The sequence below is a fragment of the Pelodiscus sinensis genome, chromosome 8, assembly GCF_052426305.1.
Source record: "Pelodiscus sinensis isolate ZL-2025 chromosome 8, ASM5242630v1, whole genome shotgun sequence".
Taxonomy (NCBI): Eukaryota; Metazoa; Chordata; order Testudines; family Trionychidae; genus Pelodiscus; species Pelodiscus sinensis.
This window is the reverse complement of record NC_143059.1, coordinates 36,474,598-36,491,067: the sequence shown is the minus strand read 5'-3', so window position 1 is coordinate 36,491,067 and position 16,470 is coordinate 36,474,598. Positions and strand designations below refer to the sequence as shown.

At 37.3% G+C, this 16,470-nt stretch overlaps 1 protein-coding gene across 2 annotated transcripts in view; it reads left to right on the top strand.

Moving 5' to 3' along the window:
- PRKG1 (protein kinase cGMP-dependent 1) overlaps nt 1-16,470 on the top strand; it is a 935,506-nt gene that overhangs the window by 589,016 nt on the left and 330,020 nt on the right. For both annotated transcript variants that reach the window (XM_075935047.2, XM_075935046.2), the window contains exon 4: nt 4,854-4,959. In XM_075935047.2, coding sequence (XP_075791162.1) covers nt 4,854-4,959 — 106 coding nt within the window. The remainder of the gene's footprint in view (nt 1-4,853; nt 4,960-16,470) is intronic.

Below are 16,470 nucleotides of genomic sequence, written 5' to 3'. Positions count from 1 at the left end.
TTGAGTTACTCAGTGATCCTTGAAAAAACTGAAAGGCTTCACTAAGCAAATGAAAACTTGAATAGATAGGAGATTGTAAGTACTGTATGAGCAGCCTAGGAATTTAGCTTATTCTAAAATATTACAGCTGTTTAATATCAGTAGGGGGTTGTTTGCATTGGGAAGCTATTATAAAATAAACAAGGGTGTGAATTTAAAGTGCAATAGGTATTCTACACTTGTTCCCCATGTGGATGCTTTAATTTTGCATAAAGGCTTTGCCTACACTGCAGCTGGGAGTGTGCATCCCAGCTCAGATAGACAGATATGCACTAGCTCTGCTCAATCTAGGATGCTAAAAATAAGTCTAGCTGAGGACGGCACAGCTGTGTTGGATTGGACTAGTCATCTGAGTACAAACCTGATTTTCCCTCCCACCTTGCCACCCCCTGCCTCCACCATGTACTAGCCTGTTATACTGCTCGCAATACTGCTATTTTTAGTGATATTTTTGGAGCAGAAGTGTCTGTCAAAGCTTAGAAGCACACTTCCACTTACAGCATAAACATCCTCTAACTGTCCCTTTTTTGTGATTTAGGACATCCCAAGAGTCATTCTGGGCTGTTTCCCTGTGTAGGCAAATCCTAAATCCTGTGATTCTTTATCTACTGAGAGTGCTGAGATTGGCAAAAATTTTAAGAAAATGTTGTCAGAAAACAGTTATAAATATCACATTTCTCTTCATATGCATGTCATTGTTTGAATAAAGAAGTTTATCAGGACATTAATTTAGACAGACACTTGCATAGCCAATTATCAGTTCATATTTTTAGTTAACACCACCATTGTATATTTTTTCCTTGCTCTTTCCTTCGTGACTCTTAAGTATATCTATAGTTTGAGCTGAAGGTGTTATTGCTAGCACAAGGAGATAACTCCTTCTGATCAAACTTGCATGCTAAAAATGGTTCAAGTAGCAGGATGGGATAGCCACTCCTGAGTATGTGCCTCGGGTCTTTGTCAGGCATACATTGGAGTGGCCAATCTATCCCACAGCCTATGGCTACATTCTATTCTTAGTGTAATAATTCAGCCAGAACTAGACTTAAATAGCTCGAGGGTGGGAGGTGGTTTCTTTCCAGCGTTGGAAGGTTAACCTGGCCAGGCATACTGTGTTTTAGACTTTTACTTTTGGAGACCACCTGGTTCCCAAGGTAAGGGCCTTAGATTTGTTATTACATGTGCTCCTTGCATGGGACTTCATTAAAGGAGACCTATATCTTTTTATTCCTAGTTTCTTTTGGCTTCTCACGTTCCTGATCTGTGCAGGTAGGTTGGCTGGCACCCAGCTGAGGGAAGGAAAGGTAGAACTCACCAGCAGTGCCACATCTGGTTAAAAGGGGGACCCACTCCATTAGTTACATGTCAAACACTTACATCTAAACAGTGGCTTCATCATAGAGATAACAGAATTTGTATTTAACCTTTGTAAGAAGTTAATGTGATTCATATTGATTAGGACATCATCACAAATGACTAACAAAATGATCACACTATGAACATAGCAGATATTTTAATAAAATAAACATGGAAGTCCTCTAAAAACAGGATATTCAAGTGTATTTTTAAAGTATTGGTTTTACTTCCTAATGGAAGAGTGTTCATCACTACAGATTCAATGAACATTTAAATATTCATTGCTTATTAACGTATGAAGGAATTTCAGGATCTAAATAATCAGATGATGCACAAATGTACTACTTGTTCAAAAAGAGTGATTTTTGTAATAGTTGTACATTGTTGAAAAACAGCAATCTACTGGAAATTGTGATACCAACTCTGATCTGCCAAGAATGAAGGGCTTACCCTCACGAACATTTAGATTGAATGAATGCATGAAGCTGGGATGTCATTCCATGAGGCATTGGCCTGCTGCCTGTTAACTGCCTCTGGGGAGCTTGCTGTTGCACACTAACTATTCATTAGAGTGGGCTTGTCTGTAAGTAAGATCATGTAAATTGAGGATAGTTGTAGTTTGAATCAAAGCAAAGTCCCACCATTTCATTTGTTACCAGTAGTTTCAATTTATTGTTCCCTTTGCAGACATAATGTGATGGATCAGCCACTACTGATGACATGACATAGGAAATTTAGAGTATATGGGAACTTATTTTGAAACTCCAAGACAAAAAGTACATAAATGTGAAATTATGATTGAATACATAAAATATATTACAAAGTTATTATAATTATCTCCTAATCCAAGCATTATTAACCAAGGAAATTCAGAGAGAAGCTTATTTTTTAAAGAAATCCAAAATGTTAAGATATGGAAGTGACATCCTGAAGTAACCATATAATTACGGTGAAGGCACATTCTGCGTGGTGGCAGATTTTGATTTTGAAGACTCATTCAATCTAAAGATGTAAAGGGGTAATAGGATAACTTCTTACCCAGTAATCATCAACCTGCAGTGAGCAGGCCTGGAGCAGAGGGCACAATGTGGTGGGCTCGGCTGGCCTGGCCAGAGCAGCTGGCAGGGTGGGCCTGTTCAAACCAGAGCAGCACCCCCTTTTTGTCACGCTCTGGGTAGGAAGCTGCTCCAGGTAGTCAGGGCCCATCTGCTCTGGCCCAGCCAGGCCCATCGTGTTGCTCCTCAGGAAGGGGGCTGCTCAGTGGTTAAACATAGTATTTAACTGGTTAACTTTTTAAATGACAGTTTATATTCATAATATATCTTTTCTCCCTCATGATGACCCTATCCTTTATATGGAGACTTTAGTTCTGTTTCTGATCACAGATTACCTGCTTCCTTTTAAATTAATATAGAATCATAGAACTAGAAGGGAATTGATCTAGTTCAGCCCCCTGCACTAATGGCAGGACTAAGCATTATGTAGATCACCTTTAACAGGTGTTTGGAAATGTTTAAGACCAGGTTAGTAAATGATGGAGATTCCACAATCTCCAAAGGCAATTTATTCCTGTGCTTGATCACTCTGGCAGGAAGTTTTTTATTCATGTACAGCCAAAGCAGCCCTTAGCCAATTGTTCTTGTTCTATTCTTAAAGGCTAACGACAACTATTTACTTCTGTCCTCTTTGGAATCATAGAATCATAGGATTAGAAGAGACTGCAGGAGGTCATTGAGTCCAACCACCGATCCTCCTAACAACCTTTTATGTACTTCACTTCTGCAGACAAAACGAACCCATTTTTTTTTTAAAAAAAATTCTCTCATTGTTCATGCTTTCTAAACCTTTCATCATAGTTATTCCTCGTCTCTGGACTTTCCTTAATTTGTTCATGGTCCTTGAAATGTAGCACCCAGAACTAGACAGAATACTTCACTTGAGGCCTAATCAGCGCAGAATAGAGAGGAAGAATTACATCTCATGTCTTGCTTAAAGCACTCCTATTAATATAGCCCAGAATTATGTTTGATTTTTGTGTGAAGAGTATTTACTGACATTTAGCTTGCTGATCCACTGTGACATCTGGCTTCCACTATGTGTTATAATTTCTATACAGTCCTTTCCCATTTTGTGTGTGTGCAACAGATTGTTCTTTCCCAAATGAAGTACTTAGGATTTGTCCTTATTGAATGCTACCCTATTTATTTCAGACAATTTTTCCAGTTTCTCCAGATCTTTTTAAGTTTTAATGCTATCTTCCAAAGCACTTGCAAACCCTCCCACGTTGGTGTTGCCCACAAACTTTAGAAGTGTACTCTCTATGCTATTATATACATTATTTATGAAAATATTGAACAAATCCAGACCCAGAAATGATCCCTCTGGGACCCCCTCAATATACCCTTCTGTCTTGAACAGGAAAACCTGTGATAAATACTGCTTACTAATGGTTTTACACCCACTTTATAGTAGCTTCATCTATGTTGCTTTTTTCTAGTTCATTTATGAGAAAGTTTTGTGAGATAGTATCAAAAAACTTCTTATGGTCTAAATATACCATACCCTCCACTCTACCCTCCTGCACCCACAAGGCTTCTTACCTTGTCACGAAAAGCTATTAGACTGATTTAACATGATTTGTTCTAGACAAATCCCTGCTGATTCTTACTTATCACCCTTATTACCTTCTAGGTGTTTACACATTGATTACTTAATTATTTACTCTGTTATCTTTCCGGGTACTGAAATGAAGCTGATTGTCCTGTATTTCCCCAGATTTTCCTTATTTCCCTTTTTGTAGATTGGCAATAAAGTATATGATATGTTTTAATAAACCGTGACTGAGAAATACAGGAATTTGTAATAGACAGTGAAACAGTAGTTGAGGGAAATTCCTCTTTAAACCAGTTCCCCTTTTAAAAGTGTTCCAAAATCAAGATACAGTAGGACAGAGTTCTTGAAAAACTTTTGGGGCCAATGGAAATTTTACCATTTATATGATTGCAGTAGGATCAAATCCTACTTCGCTTTGCTTCCTCTAAACCATGGATAAGTCTAAAACATTTCTCAAACAACATGATGTCAGTAATAGTGTATTTGAATCACTTATTGTACTGATTAATAGAACGGATATTTTTTGTTCCTTTCTTTCACCATACACTGTAAAAACTTACTATTTGCATTTGCTCCAACACTTTCTGATGGCACAGTTGTTTCTAAGGCATTTTCCAAAAATCCCTTACACCCTGATGAGATCTTTGAGTAAAATTAGATCTATTTTTGGATTGTGCATGTTCAGTCCATTGCCCAGTAGATTATTTTATGTTAATAGTTTATGTTTCTAAAAACGAGTGATTTCCGTATTCTCATGAATAATTAATTTCCTCTGCAGTTCACAAAAGGTTTTTCACATTTGAGATTTGCTAATTAAATTTTTCCCCTTGTCTTGTTTTTTCCAGCTCTCGTAAATGTGAAACTTTGGGCTATTGATCGGCAATGTTTTCAAACAATAATGATGAGGACAGGCCTCATCAAGCATACTGAGTATATGGAATTTTTAAAAAGGTATGGCACTTGTTTACTTTTTGAAAAATACATTAAAACTCCTGTCCTCACTTACAGCTTTTGGTGAGTGCAGTGTGTTGATTGTCTCCTCTTCTCATCTCTTCTAATTTGTTGTTAAACCACCTGTAAGCCATATCCTACAGAAGAAAGGAGGAACACTGCTAAATGTAGTCTCATTACCATTCATTTCTTCCAATTGTAAGTTATTAGTTTGCAGAATCATTTGCAAAAAGGACCACAGCATAATTGCATCAAACCACAGTTTGCATTTTAAAAGACTGCACAGTTATGAATCCTTCAAAGCTACCTCATTATAAAAAATATGAATCAAAGATATGAATTATAACTTCTCAGTAGAAAAAAATCTAGTTTACATGCTATTTAGGAAATTGTCCAATTTAAAGTGCATTTTTATTCCTTTGTCAAACAGAGACAAAGGCAAGTGAAACTAAGGTTTATTATATAGGTTTCTATGGGATATGGGTCAATTGACTAAGAAAATGGAGTTATAAAGTGATGTCCTATCTTTCAAACCTGAATTAAATCTTAATAAATTTGACTCCGTTCTGGTAGCCATCTCTCAAAGCATCATAAATCTGCTTTACTTTAGTAATGCATCATGCACCAATAAATAAGTATATTATGACAATGAAAAATAAAGCTAGCCTTATGTTAATAAAATAAGTTTTGAAAGACCAAACCCTGAAGTTCTTTTTTCCAGAAAATACCATTGAAGATTGGCATGAGATGACAGGCCACAACTAAATCACTAAATATTTCATCACATGTTATTCCCAAATACTAACCTTACCCATTAGACTTTAGTGCTACTGAAGCATTTCCTTCCAGTCCTGGTTCCTGTCACTGTGAGTCACATAAAAGGATCTGGCGAGAGAGTGGATGCTATGACTGAGGTGCTGAATAAATACATGGTGGAATCACCATTTCTTTTCTCCCCGTATTTTTGAGTGAATAGGGACTCTTGGATTTGGCCTTTTCCAAAAATAAATAAATTTTATAGTGCTTTCAGAAGTAATCATGATTATTTCAGTGAATTTATTATTAAATTTATTTACAAGGTATTGCCAAATGATAGTAATAGCTCTAAAGACCCTTTTATTTTAAAGCATATTTTGATACGTATTGCAAACAATAAACATTAGTGCAATAAATACTAAATAATATCTCAGCTGAATAGCCATTTTTACATATATCTACCAATATCTATACTACTTGATACTGTGACTGAATAGGGCTTTTTAACATTGAGATCACTAATATTTAGTGTTATACAGTTTTATGTGGTTAGTTTACTTTGTTTCTGACCTACATTTTACTTATTTTTTAAAAAGTATATGAGTATAAAATCAAACAAAATGAATTTACCATTTGTTTCCAAAATACAATGTGCATAGGGGCGAGCTGAATTGATTCTGGAAAATTCTAATTAGGGGTACGTCTAAACTACATGCCTCTGTCGTCAGATGTATGTAGATCTGTTGTTTTGGCAAAGTCAAATGAAGCCGTGAATTAAATGATCGCGGCTTCATTTAAATTTACATGGCTGCTGCGCTGAGCCGACACACAGCTGATTAGTTGTGTGTCCGCTCAACACGCTACTCTGGACGCTCCCCTGTCGACATCAAAGCCCTTTGTCGGCAGCCCCGGTAAACCTCATCCCACGAGGAATAATGGGGCTGCCGACAAAGGGCTTTGATGTCGACAGGGGAGCGTCCAGACTAGCGCGCTGAGCAGACACACAGCTGATCAGCTGTGTGTCGGCTCAGCGCAGCAGCCATGTAAATTTAAATGAAACCGCGGTCATTTAAATCGCGGCTTCATTTGACTTTTCCTATGTGTCTTATCTACATGCCTCTGACGACAGGATTCCAGAAGAAGAGGGGGTCCTGTGGGAGACAATAATATATATTTATGTAGTTAAAGACAGTGTTATAATGTGTGGGGGGGAGGGGGAGGAATTAAGGTGGCACACAGAATGACAAAGACCCATACTTGGAGCAGAAAGAGTTCAGTATGTCTTAAGACAAATAGGGATAGCTGTCACAGTGCAAAGGTTGAAGGAATTTGGCAGTTTGTTCAGAGTATCTCATTTTCACAGTAACTTGAGGTGGGATTGTTCCAAAGGACAGGGACTGATACAGTTGATAATGTAATTAAACTCATGGTGGAAGAGGAGAGATTTTCAGAGACACAGAAGGGTGCTAGGCATCTAACTTCTGAAAGTCACTGGTAGTAAGGCATTTACCTGCCATTTGTGTTTTTGAAAATCTCTCCCTTAGTCATCTTTGATTGTTACTAAGAAAGCAATGAAATGGGCTGAATAACTTCCGAGTAGAGGAAAAAAATATGTAGCAGTAAGAGGGAACTGTGAATATACTGGGAGTTGACAGTTTCCCTAGAACAACCTGCAAGACTAGCCAGCAGGTCATTTTACACACACCCCACCCTTAACACACACTTCATTTGTTCTCTTTGTGATTTGGTATGTGGGTAGCTCTAACTACCAACTCTCAAATTACTCAATAACACACTTCTTTTGGAAATTAATTTTCTGAATTTCAAGTCTTTCTATAGTATAGACATCTACAATGTGTCTCAACCTTTTCATTTCTCATATTTCTGTCTTTTCTTTCTACAAACACTGTATCATTCATCTCTTTATTTCAATATGCCTCATGAGAATTTATCTCAAGTAAATCCCATGTATGGTATGTTACCATCTTTTCACAAGATATAGAAAACAAAATATTTAACTTTGTTGTCCCATACTGAAAATGTTTCTAAAATCATTAATCCAGATGTTAAATGTTGCCTTTTTAGTATTACAGGGGATTACAAAAGTAGATGAATGTAAAATCAGTTTTGAAGTTAGGGTGTTTTTGTTCTTTTTTCAAAACAGAGGCGATATACATGTTAAGCTCTTAAGCTTTGAGATTTAACAGTTTTTCAGGAAGATTGTCAAGATTAATTTGGATGCACATTCTACCCAGCTTTAATTTGAAGGCAAATTGTCTGAGACAGAAATTGAGAATAGTTTTCTCATACTATTCCTGAGCTACTTTTTTCAGCCTATTATTGTGTTCACTGAATATTCATTCTTATTAATGGTGATAAAAACATTTAAAATATACTTTTCTTTAAAAGTTGATATTTAGCATTCTTGCAGATATTTTTATATGTTTCTAATTTCTAACATGAGATAATATATTTGACCAAATATCAAATTCATTTCCCATTTTTATCTCAAGCTCAACACAAGTAAAACTCTAGTTTTTCAGGATTTTTTATTTTTAGTGAAACATGCAGAACATTGTGTTTTAAGCTGTAGCAATCTTTATCTTTTTAATGAAGGAAAATTTACTTTAAATCTCCACGATGAAGATATGAAAGGCATCTCACTCTACCATATTCCAAACTTTTTCTTTAGGTAATATTTTCCCTTTTAAACACTATTTTGTCTAGTGGTTGGTCAATGTTTGGAGGCTGGACGGGTTGTTTCCATTAGGTAGAGAAGTTTATTATTCAAGCCAAGTATTTCTTTGGTGCATTAGTATTTATTTACGAAGAATGAACACAAAGTCCAGTTTCCCTGAATACCATAGGAACAAACAAAAGGAGATAGTTTCCCTGTTCAGAAATCCAAGTCTGCCCTTTCCTAAACACAATATGCCAAAAGGAATCCTTTCTCTTTCCAGGACAATGCTTACCACTGTTTTTCTTGCTTTCTTCTTACTTTCCCTTGGCTTTCTAGTTGTTGTCTGCCTTCCTGCACATAGCCATAACCCTCAGCCCAAGTCGTTTAGCATCTACTTAACCTTATCATGATGCTGAGGCTTTGGATGGTGGCTTTTATAGTTTCGGCTGTCAGCACGCAAAGGGCATTTTATTTTTTTCTGCCAGTTAGTCTGAATGAAGAGTGTTTAGTAACACCCATCAGCTTTATTGGGGTCTGTGACGGATAGCAACCATTAACATCTCCCAGTATAACAGTAATATGCTATTTAGATAACTTTTAAAAATAGCACATATAGAATGATTTTTCTGCCCATTTGTAAGTCTTATCCTTCTAATCCATAGTAATTAATACATGCTGTTTCCCTAAATTGTGTGCATTGAAGAAGGAGATAATATGAATCCATGCTGTTTTCTATATCACCAGAAAGGAAGTTGATACCAAATTCTTGCCCGATGGAAAAGAGAAAAGCAAGCCAGCATGGAAATAAATGTTACTTATAATCTTGTTTGTGGTGGTGTTAGTCGGAAGAATGATTTGTTAAAATCAGCTACAGAATACATAGGGTTAGGATCAAGAAATTTTATCTCTTTCATAACTGATGGCTATTTATGAAAAATTAGTGTGTGGGGTAATTAGACAGTGAATCTGGGTTTTTTTATCCCTTTGAAGTTGATGGGAGGCGGTTTTTGTTCATTTCAGTGGGAGTACAATGGTTTGATCTTGTAGAACTTGCTCTTTGAGGCTCTTCAGGCCTATATTTGCATGTATGCAAGAGCAAAAATTACATCATTAATTCATTTATAAACTTAAGTGTCCAGCAGTTCATGATATGTTTATATAAATATGCTCAAGGAATGGATTTTCAAAATTGAGGAGCAAGTTCTCCACTTGACTTCAATAGAGCAATAGAGAACGAACGTTAGTTCGAACCAAGGGGTTTGGTTCGAACTAACGCGTCCCGGCACGCACTTTCACTTTCGAAACAGCTGTTAAGCAGATAACACACCGGCAAGATCACGCTAATGAAGCACGGGATATTTAAATTCCTGCTTTATTAGCAATTTCTGTCGCCTACATCTGTATCCCTAGTTCGAACTACGGAGCAAGTGCAGATGTACCCTTTTGGCCCCAATTTTGCATCTTGTTGTGTGTGATGTCAGAGATCTTTGAAAACTCTGAGTTCAACCCACTGACATCTCAGAATAGAGTCAGGACCAAAGTTCATAACAAATCTAACACATTTAAAATGTAAATAGCAAAAACATTTCATTTTCACTTTAGCAGTTCTGCATATGCAGCAATTATTTCTGCTGTAGCTCTACTGATTTCATGCTTAATTTGCATAGTTTAGTAAAATATTAGCTGTAAATTACATTTTATTTGTACTTATATCATTCCCCATTATCTAAGTTAATGTAATAATCCTCAGTCAGGACTGCACTATACCAAAATCAAGTTTAAAACTTCATTTTTTTGTGAATATATTTAACAGTTAAAAATGCATTTCTCTACTAGCTCAATCCTTACAAACAGCTGCAGGGATTTTTTTCAAGCTTGTAAGAAAAAAATCATTTTTAGGCATGAACCACACAAAAGCCACATCTGTTAAAAAATAAGTCTGCTTTTTGTTCTTGTTGTTTGTTAGATTGTTTTTTGGGGGGGGGAGACAGAAGATTACAATGGAATTAAGTTATAGCAGAAATACAGTTTCTTTTATAAAAAGTATATAGTGGTTAGAAGTCAAATGGTAAAATATTTTAAGAAGTAGCAGAAATATCCATTTCCCAATAGACTAGAATGTCTCAAAAGTGTAAATATTGTACTTTTATAATGTTCCACAAGAGATGTTCATGTTCCAGTCCACTGTATAAACACTGAGTCATCCATGAGTCTGGAACTGATCCTAAGAATAAACTATACATGTTCTCTGTAACCTTTTAAAGGAAGGAATCTGGCTTTAGGATAAGAAGGTAAAGGAAGTTATACTCAAAAACCTTAATTTCTTAAAATAAACCTCAAAGTATAATGCAAGGGATAGAAAAAAAAATGAAACTCTGTACTCTCATGTCATCCAGAAGTTTTAATGTTCTGGCTGTGCAAAATTTGTGTCACCACTGTAATGTATTGCCAACGCTATGTATTTTTGTTATTTAATATTCTGTTATAGAAATCTTTTTTGATATTTCCCTATCCTAAAGTCCTTTCTCTGTTTAAATCTTGATCTGAGAAATGGCTGTAGGATTGAGCTGATTTTATGTAAAAACAAGAAAATATTCATTTAGACCCAGATCTTCTACAAAGGAACAAACTCAGGTGTTGAAACATTGAGTCATGCAATACTTAACTTTTAGAAAAATCACAGGGCAACAATAACACAATCCACAAAATCTGAGTTAGGGCGTACATTCTCCCTACAATGAGTGGGGAAAGATGGGTGCCTAAGAATGTGATCCACAACAGCCAGTATGCTCAGCAGGGAGTCATCTAAGATAATCAATGAAAGATACTGATACCCGGAGCCTACACATGCTTATCAAAAGATATAACATAAGAACATAAGAATGGCCGTACTGGGTCAGACCAAAGGTCCTTCTAGTCCAGTATCCTGTCTGCCGACAGTGGCCAGCACCAGGTGCCCCAGAGAGGGTGGACCGAAGACAATGATCAAGCGATTTGTCTCCTGCCATCCCTCTCCACCCTCTGACAAACAGAGGCCAAGGACACTAACTGTCAGGAAAACAGAAACACAAGAAAAATAGCAAACACAAGAAAGAAAAGTGGGGGTGGTGCTAGCAACAAAGGTTGCAGGAGCTCATCAATATTTTAGTTTTCAGTGCACCATAGACCTTTAACATGGACAGCATGAAAGCAGATTTTGCAAGAGTTTATATTGCCACAAAATTCAGCAGGAAATTGGAAATATTCAGGTATCTTTCTCGTGTGCTATGGGGAAGTAGGCAGAGTATATCTTTAAATCCTTTGACTTTAAAGAAGACAGTTACAACGATGATAATGAAAGGGTTCTTCCTAGGTTTGATGCACACTTTGTACCTCAGAGAAATGTAGATTATGAAGGAGCATGTTTTCACCAGAAAATTCAGGAAGCAACAGAAAATGCTAAACTTTTAGATGCAGAACACTGTGGTTTGGGGGACAGCAAAACCTGAAAATGTCAGAGACGGGTTGGTTGTTGGGTTAACAAACAAGAACCATTCACAAGAACTTCAATTAAAGACAGATCTAATCCTAGCCAAAGCAATCAAAATAGCAAACCATCTGAACTTGTGCAACAGCAGAGCAAAAGGCAGGAACAACTTGAAAATTGTGATGGACAATGAAACACAAGTTATACATCAGAATTTCTTATTCCAAATGGAATATGATTTTGGTCAAAAAAATCTTAGAGCAAGAAGATCCATCCCTTGCTCTTCTGAGTTACAGATCAATACCAGTAACAGCTACTAGATATTCTCCATACTACATCACAATTCATAAGTGGAAGACAACTCAGAACCATTGTTTTGTCTTAGGTTTTTTCCAGTCTCCATAGTGGATGAACATGAAGAGTGGCAAAATCAGATAAAACAACAAAAAAAACCTTATGAACACTTTTATAACAGATGTCATTCAGAAAACTGCCAGGTCTATAACCTGGTGACAATGTTTGTGTCAGACTAGATGAAGAACTCCAGGTTTCATAAAGGTATGAAAAGTATGATCTGGGCAATTAATTCATGACTGAGATTGACAGTAGAGAGTTCAATAGAACTCTCTGTCAAGAGAGGAAACTCTGTAGAGAGCAAGTGCAGACAGGAAAAAGACTCAAAATTTCCAAATTAACCACAGATATTTGTTGCATTTAATGGACAGTAAGATAAGTTATTACATGTTCAGTGTGTGCAATTAGAAACCCAGTATTACTGACAGCTCCTTAACGTACTGATTTTAAAGATAACATAATAAAGTAAATTTTGCAAATGGTGGGAATGTAAAAATTAAAGAGGGAGAGGTAATAGAATGCTAAATTGTGTTATAGTGGTCAGTTCCTAGCTGGTGCCAAGTGGAACATAGCATAAGCACACAACAGCCATTTCTGGCAGTACCTTAATGGATTTTATAGAAAATATATCCTGCGTATCTGGCTGGGAAGGAAGCTATGTAGCCATATGCTATGTGATAGACACTCAGTCTTCTAACAGTAGACCTACAACCTACTCTGTACAAGGTAGTATACATGCCAGGCTGGGCCTGAAATTCAAACAGTAAATAGGCAATGAGTGTGATGAAGGGGTTCAGCCAAGGGCATGACAGACCTTCTGAGACTCAGTCTTTAAAGGCAAGAGAAGGGAACAGCAGTTGAAAGTGAGGCAGGAAACTGAGGGAGGTATATGTTTGAAGAGGACAGCGTTAATGAGCTATCATAATGTGGGTGAGAGAGGAGTGGAGACTTAGAATTAATTGGGTGTCTGTTAGAAAGGAGTACAAGTGGTAGGCTAGTGGTGGGTGGGAAGAGGGGAAGAAGGCTTTGCTGGAAAATGGGAGGTTGGGAGTAGGATTTATGTGAGGGAAACTTTTGTAGGGGATGTTTGTGACTATACCTATGTTTAGTTTAAAGGTCTTATTCTATGAGGTTCTGAATGTCCTCCACTCCCCCTGAGCTCAGAAACCTCTCAGGAGGTGCTCAGTACCTTGCTAAGTCAGGTGTTTTCAGGATAGCTTGAAAAGATTGTGATGTGAGTTTTGAGAAATGTAAGCAGGGGGCTAAATTTGGGAAGGGAATTATTTCTAAAATGGAGAGCACTCAAAATCCTGCCTAACTGTTCTGTGCCACTTTTACTGTTACTTTAAATTGGGTTTGCAGTCAGGACACATGAGGATATTTTGAAGGAAGTTTATGTTTGCAAGCAGCTGAATGTAATAAGGTGGTTTTCACTAAGCCACAGAGCACAGCCAGCAACTGAAGTGGAACTGAAATGATGTGCCAAGGTATCAAACTGTCAATTTCTTACTGCCTTTTTAAAGATTTTTGTGTTTGTTTTCTTTTTCTCTTGTGCGGGGAGGGGTGGTCAGGTAAAGAATTTAAGTGTGCTTACAGTGAGCACATTTTTTTGCCATAACACAGTTATCTTAATTGTAAGTCAGTATAAAGACGCTGTAAAGTAGCTGGTGTCTTTTTTTTTTTTAAGTCTGGAATGTTAATTGTGACTGAGCATGTTTCCAGTGGTTGATCTAATGAGAGTTTCTAGTGGTGCTGTATCTCAATAGAAAAGGGGAGGAGGTGAGGAGAAAGGAAAGGATTGTATGCACCTGTTGCATAAAAAATTGTATCACTGATTTCTCAGACACAGAAATTTTAATAAATGGAGCTAACACATTTTTCTAATAAGTGTTAAATCTGTCCTCCATTCTCTATGGAAGGAGAAGAGGAAATAGCCAAAATGAGTATCTTCCGAAGAATGACTTCTCTCATTAGCCTGTTGCCTTTCAAGGTTGCTCCCCTGTTCTTTGTTTGAATAAATAGGCTGATCGTGCAGTTTATATGGGATGAAAAACAACCTTGCTTGTCTCACGAGACCCTTAAAAAGCCCTGAGCATTTGGAAATGACCTGACAGATTTGTATCTCTATCAATCAGCATTCCAAATGCAACTTTTCGTAAAGTGATTCCCCTCTAGTAGGTCAGAATTTACGCCAACCTGGGTTGAGATAATTAGTTATGGCTTTGGTTCCCTTTCTTTTTATATATGAAAAGGCTACTCATACCCTTAAAGGAAAAATCCAATATTTACATCTACTTGGGGCATCCTGCAAGACATTAAGATCAGGGATGGCCAACCAGGAATGATGGGTGGGCCGCATGAGTGTCTCTCCTTCACCTCAGTGGGCTGCAGCAGCTTGTAGCCCGCTGGCGTTGTACCTCTGGCCTCTTGGTCCCCCTGTCAGCCACTTTTCCCTATGTACTTCTCACACACTGGGGCACTTACCTACTCCTCCTCTTGCTCGCAGCACATTTGGAGCCCACAAATTGCATGATTCATGCACTGTCCTCATTCCTTGCTCTCCCTCCCAGAGCTGGAATGCCATGAATAAGCTATCCATGGCGTTGAACTCTGGGAGGGAGGAGGAGGAGCAGGAAAAGAGCACGAATCAGGTGATTCACGGCGTCTCTGAAAACGCTGGGAAGGAGAGAGGAGGAACAGGAAGGGCGGGGTTCTGGTGAGCAAGATGTGCATGGGGTAGAGAGTTTTCAGGGCCATAGGTGGAGCCCTGGTGGGCCACATAGGTCCTGCAGACTGCAGGTATCCCATCATTGTGTTAAGATGATTACAGCATCTGATCATTCTACTTCTCACACCACCATAGGGTAACCTGCTCCTCAGGATCAAGGCCAGCTCTGTGTTTAAGACAATTTGAATAGAAAAGTGATTAACAAAAATTAGTCATACTATATTGGATGATAGCAATAGGTACAGAATCTGTAATCAGGCACCAGCAGTAAACACTCTGTTATGCTAGAGTACCAAAAATTTGATTCTGTTAACCAACAGCATTGCTAAAAGTGGAAACACAGGAAACCTCATCTGGATTCTGAGATCACAATATCCAGAGATTGAGGCAAGTAATAGGAACTCCTTTTATTACACTCGTAACAAATATCAGCAACCCCTGTTTCACAGTTCTTTCTTCAGTGGCTATGCTCCAGGATTTATGGAAGTGCAGGGGATTATTGGTCTGTTTCATCTCTTTTACCTCTAGAAGAACATGTTAAGAAATATATACACAAAAGTCACTTTGTAGGAATTACTTATAAGTGTCTTAATACTTTGCATTATCCTCTCAATCTCAGTCTCAAAGAAAAATGGGAAAAAGAACTTAGTCTTACTATCACAACAGAAACCTGGGAGGGTAGCTGGTTTAAAGTGAAAAATACTTCACGTTCTCTAACCTTGTGTTTCTTCCAGAACAAGATATTAAACAGGTATTATTACTGGGCTCCAGAACATTAGCTTACTGCTAGATTGGCAAAATACATTGGATGCTGAAGATGCAAACAGCCCCATTCCAACCTTTTAAACAAATCTCTATACCTATCAAAAATCAATGTGAGCTGAAACATCATATTCAGTGCTCTTTGAAAAATATTAAGCATTGCTATCTCTCCTTGTCCAAGCTTATATATTCTAGGACTGCTGGGATGCGTTGGTAATACTAGATAGCATTAAGAATTGGATTGCAGTAACTATTTAAGTGGCCAAAACAGTTACTTTGAGCAAATGGAAATCTATAATTCCTTCCTCTTAAGTAGGCTGGCTTAGTGAACTCTCTACTACTGCATTCATTGAAAAAAGAAACTCTAATAGAAATGCTTGGAAAAATATGAGAATATCTGGTCATATGGAAAGCTAGTGTGTACTTTTTCAATGCAGAATATATTGGTCTCCAGTACTCATAGGTTTTTTTTTCTCACTTATTTATATAGTCACCTTAATTGATCCCCTGCATGATCTCTATGAGTTCAGGCCTATTTTGTTCATTTTGTTTGTTTAGGTTTTTTTTCCCAGGTTTTACAAATAATGAACACTGAATTTTGTTTTGGTATGGTATTTCCATCTTGCGCATGTGTTTATGTATGTTTATGTTTAAACATCTGTACATCTGTTAACTCTGCAGGGATGTATATAACATATCACAGACCTCGCTAGAGATGGCAATCTAACTTTGAATTAGGTATGCATTATATTTGATAGACTGATT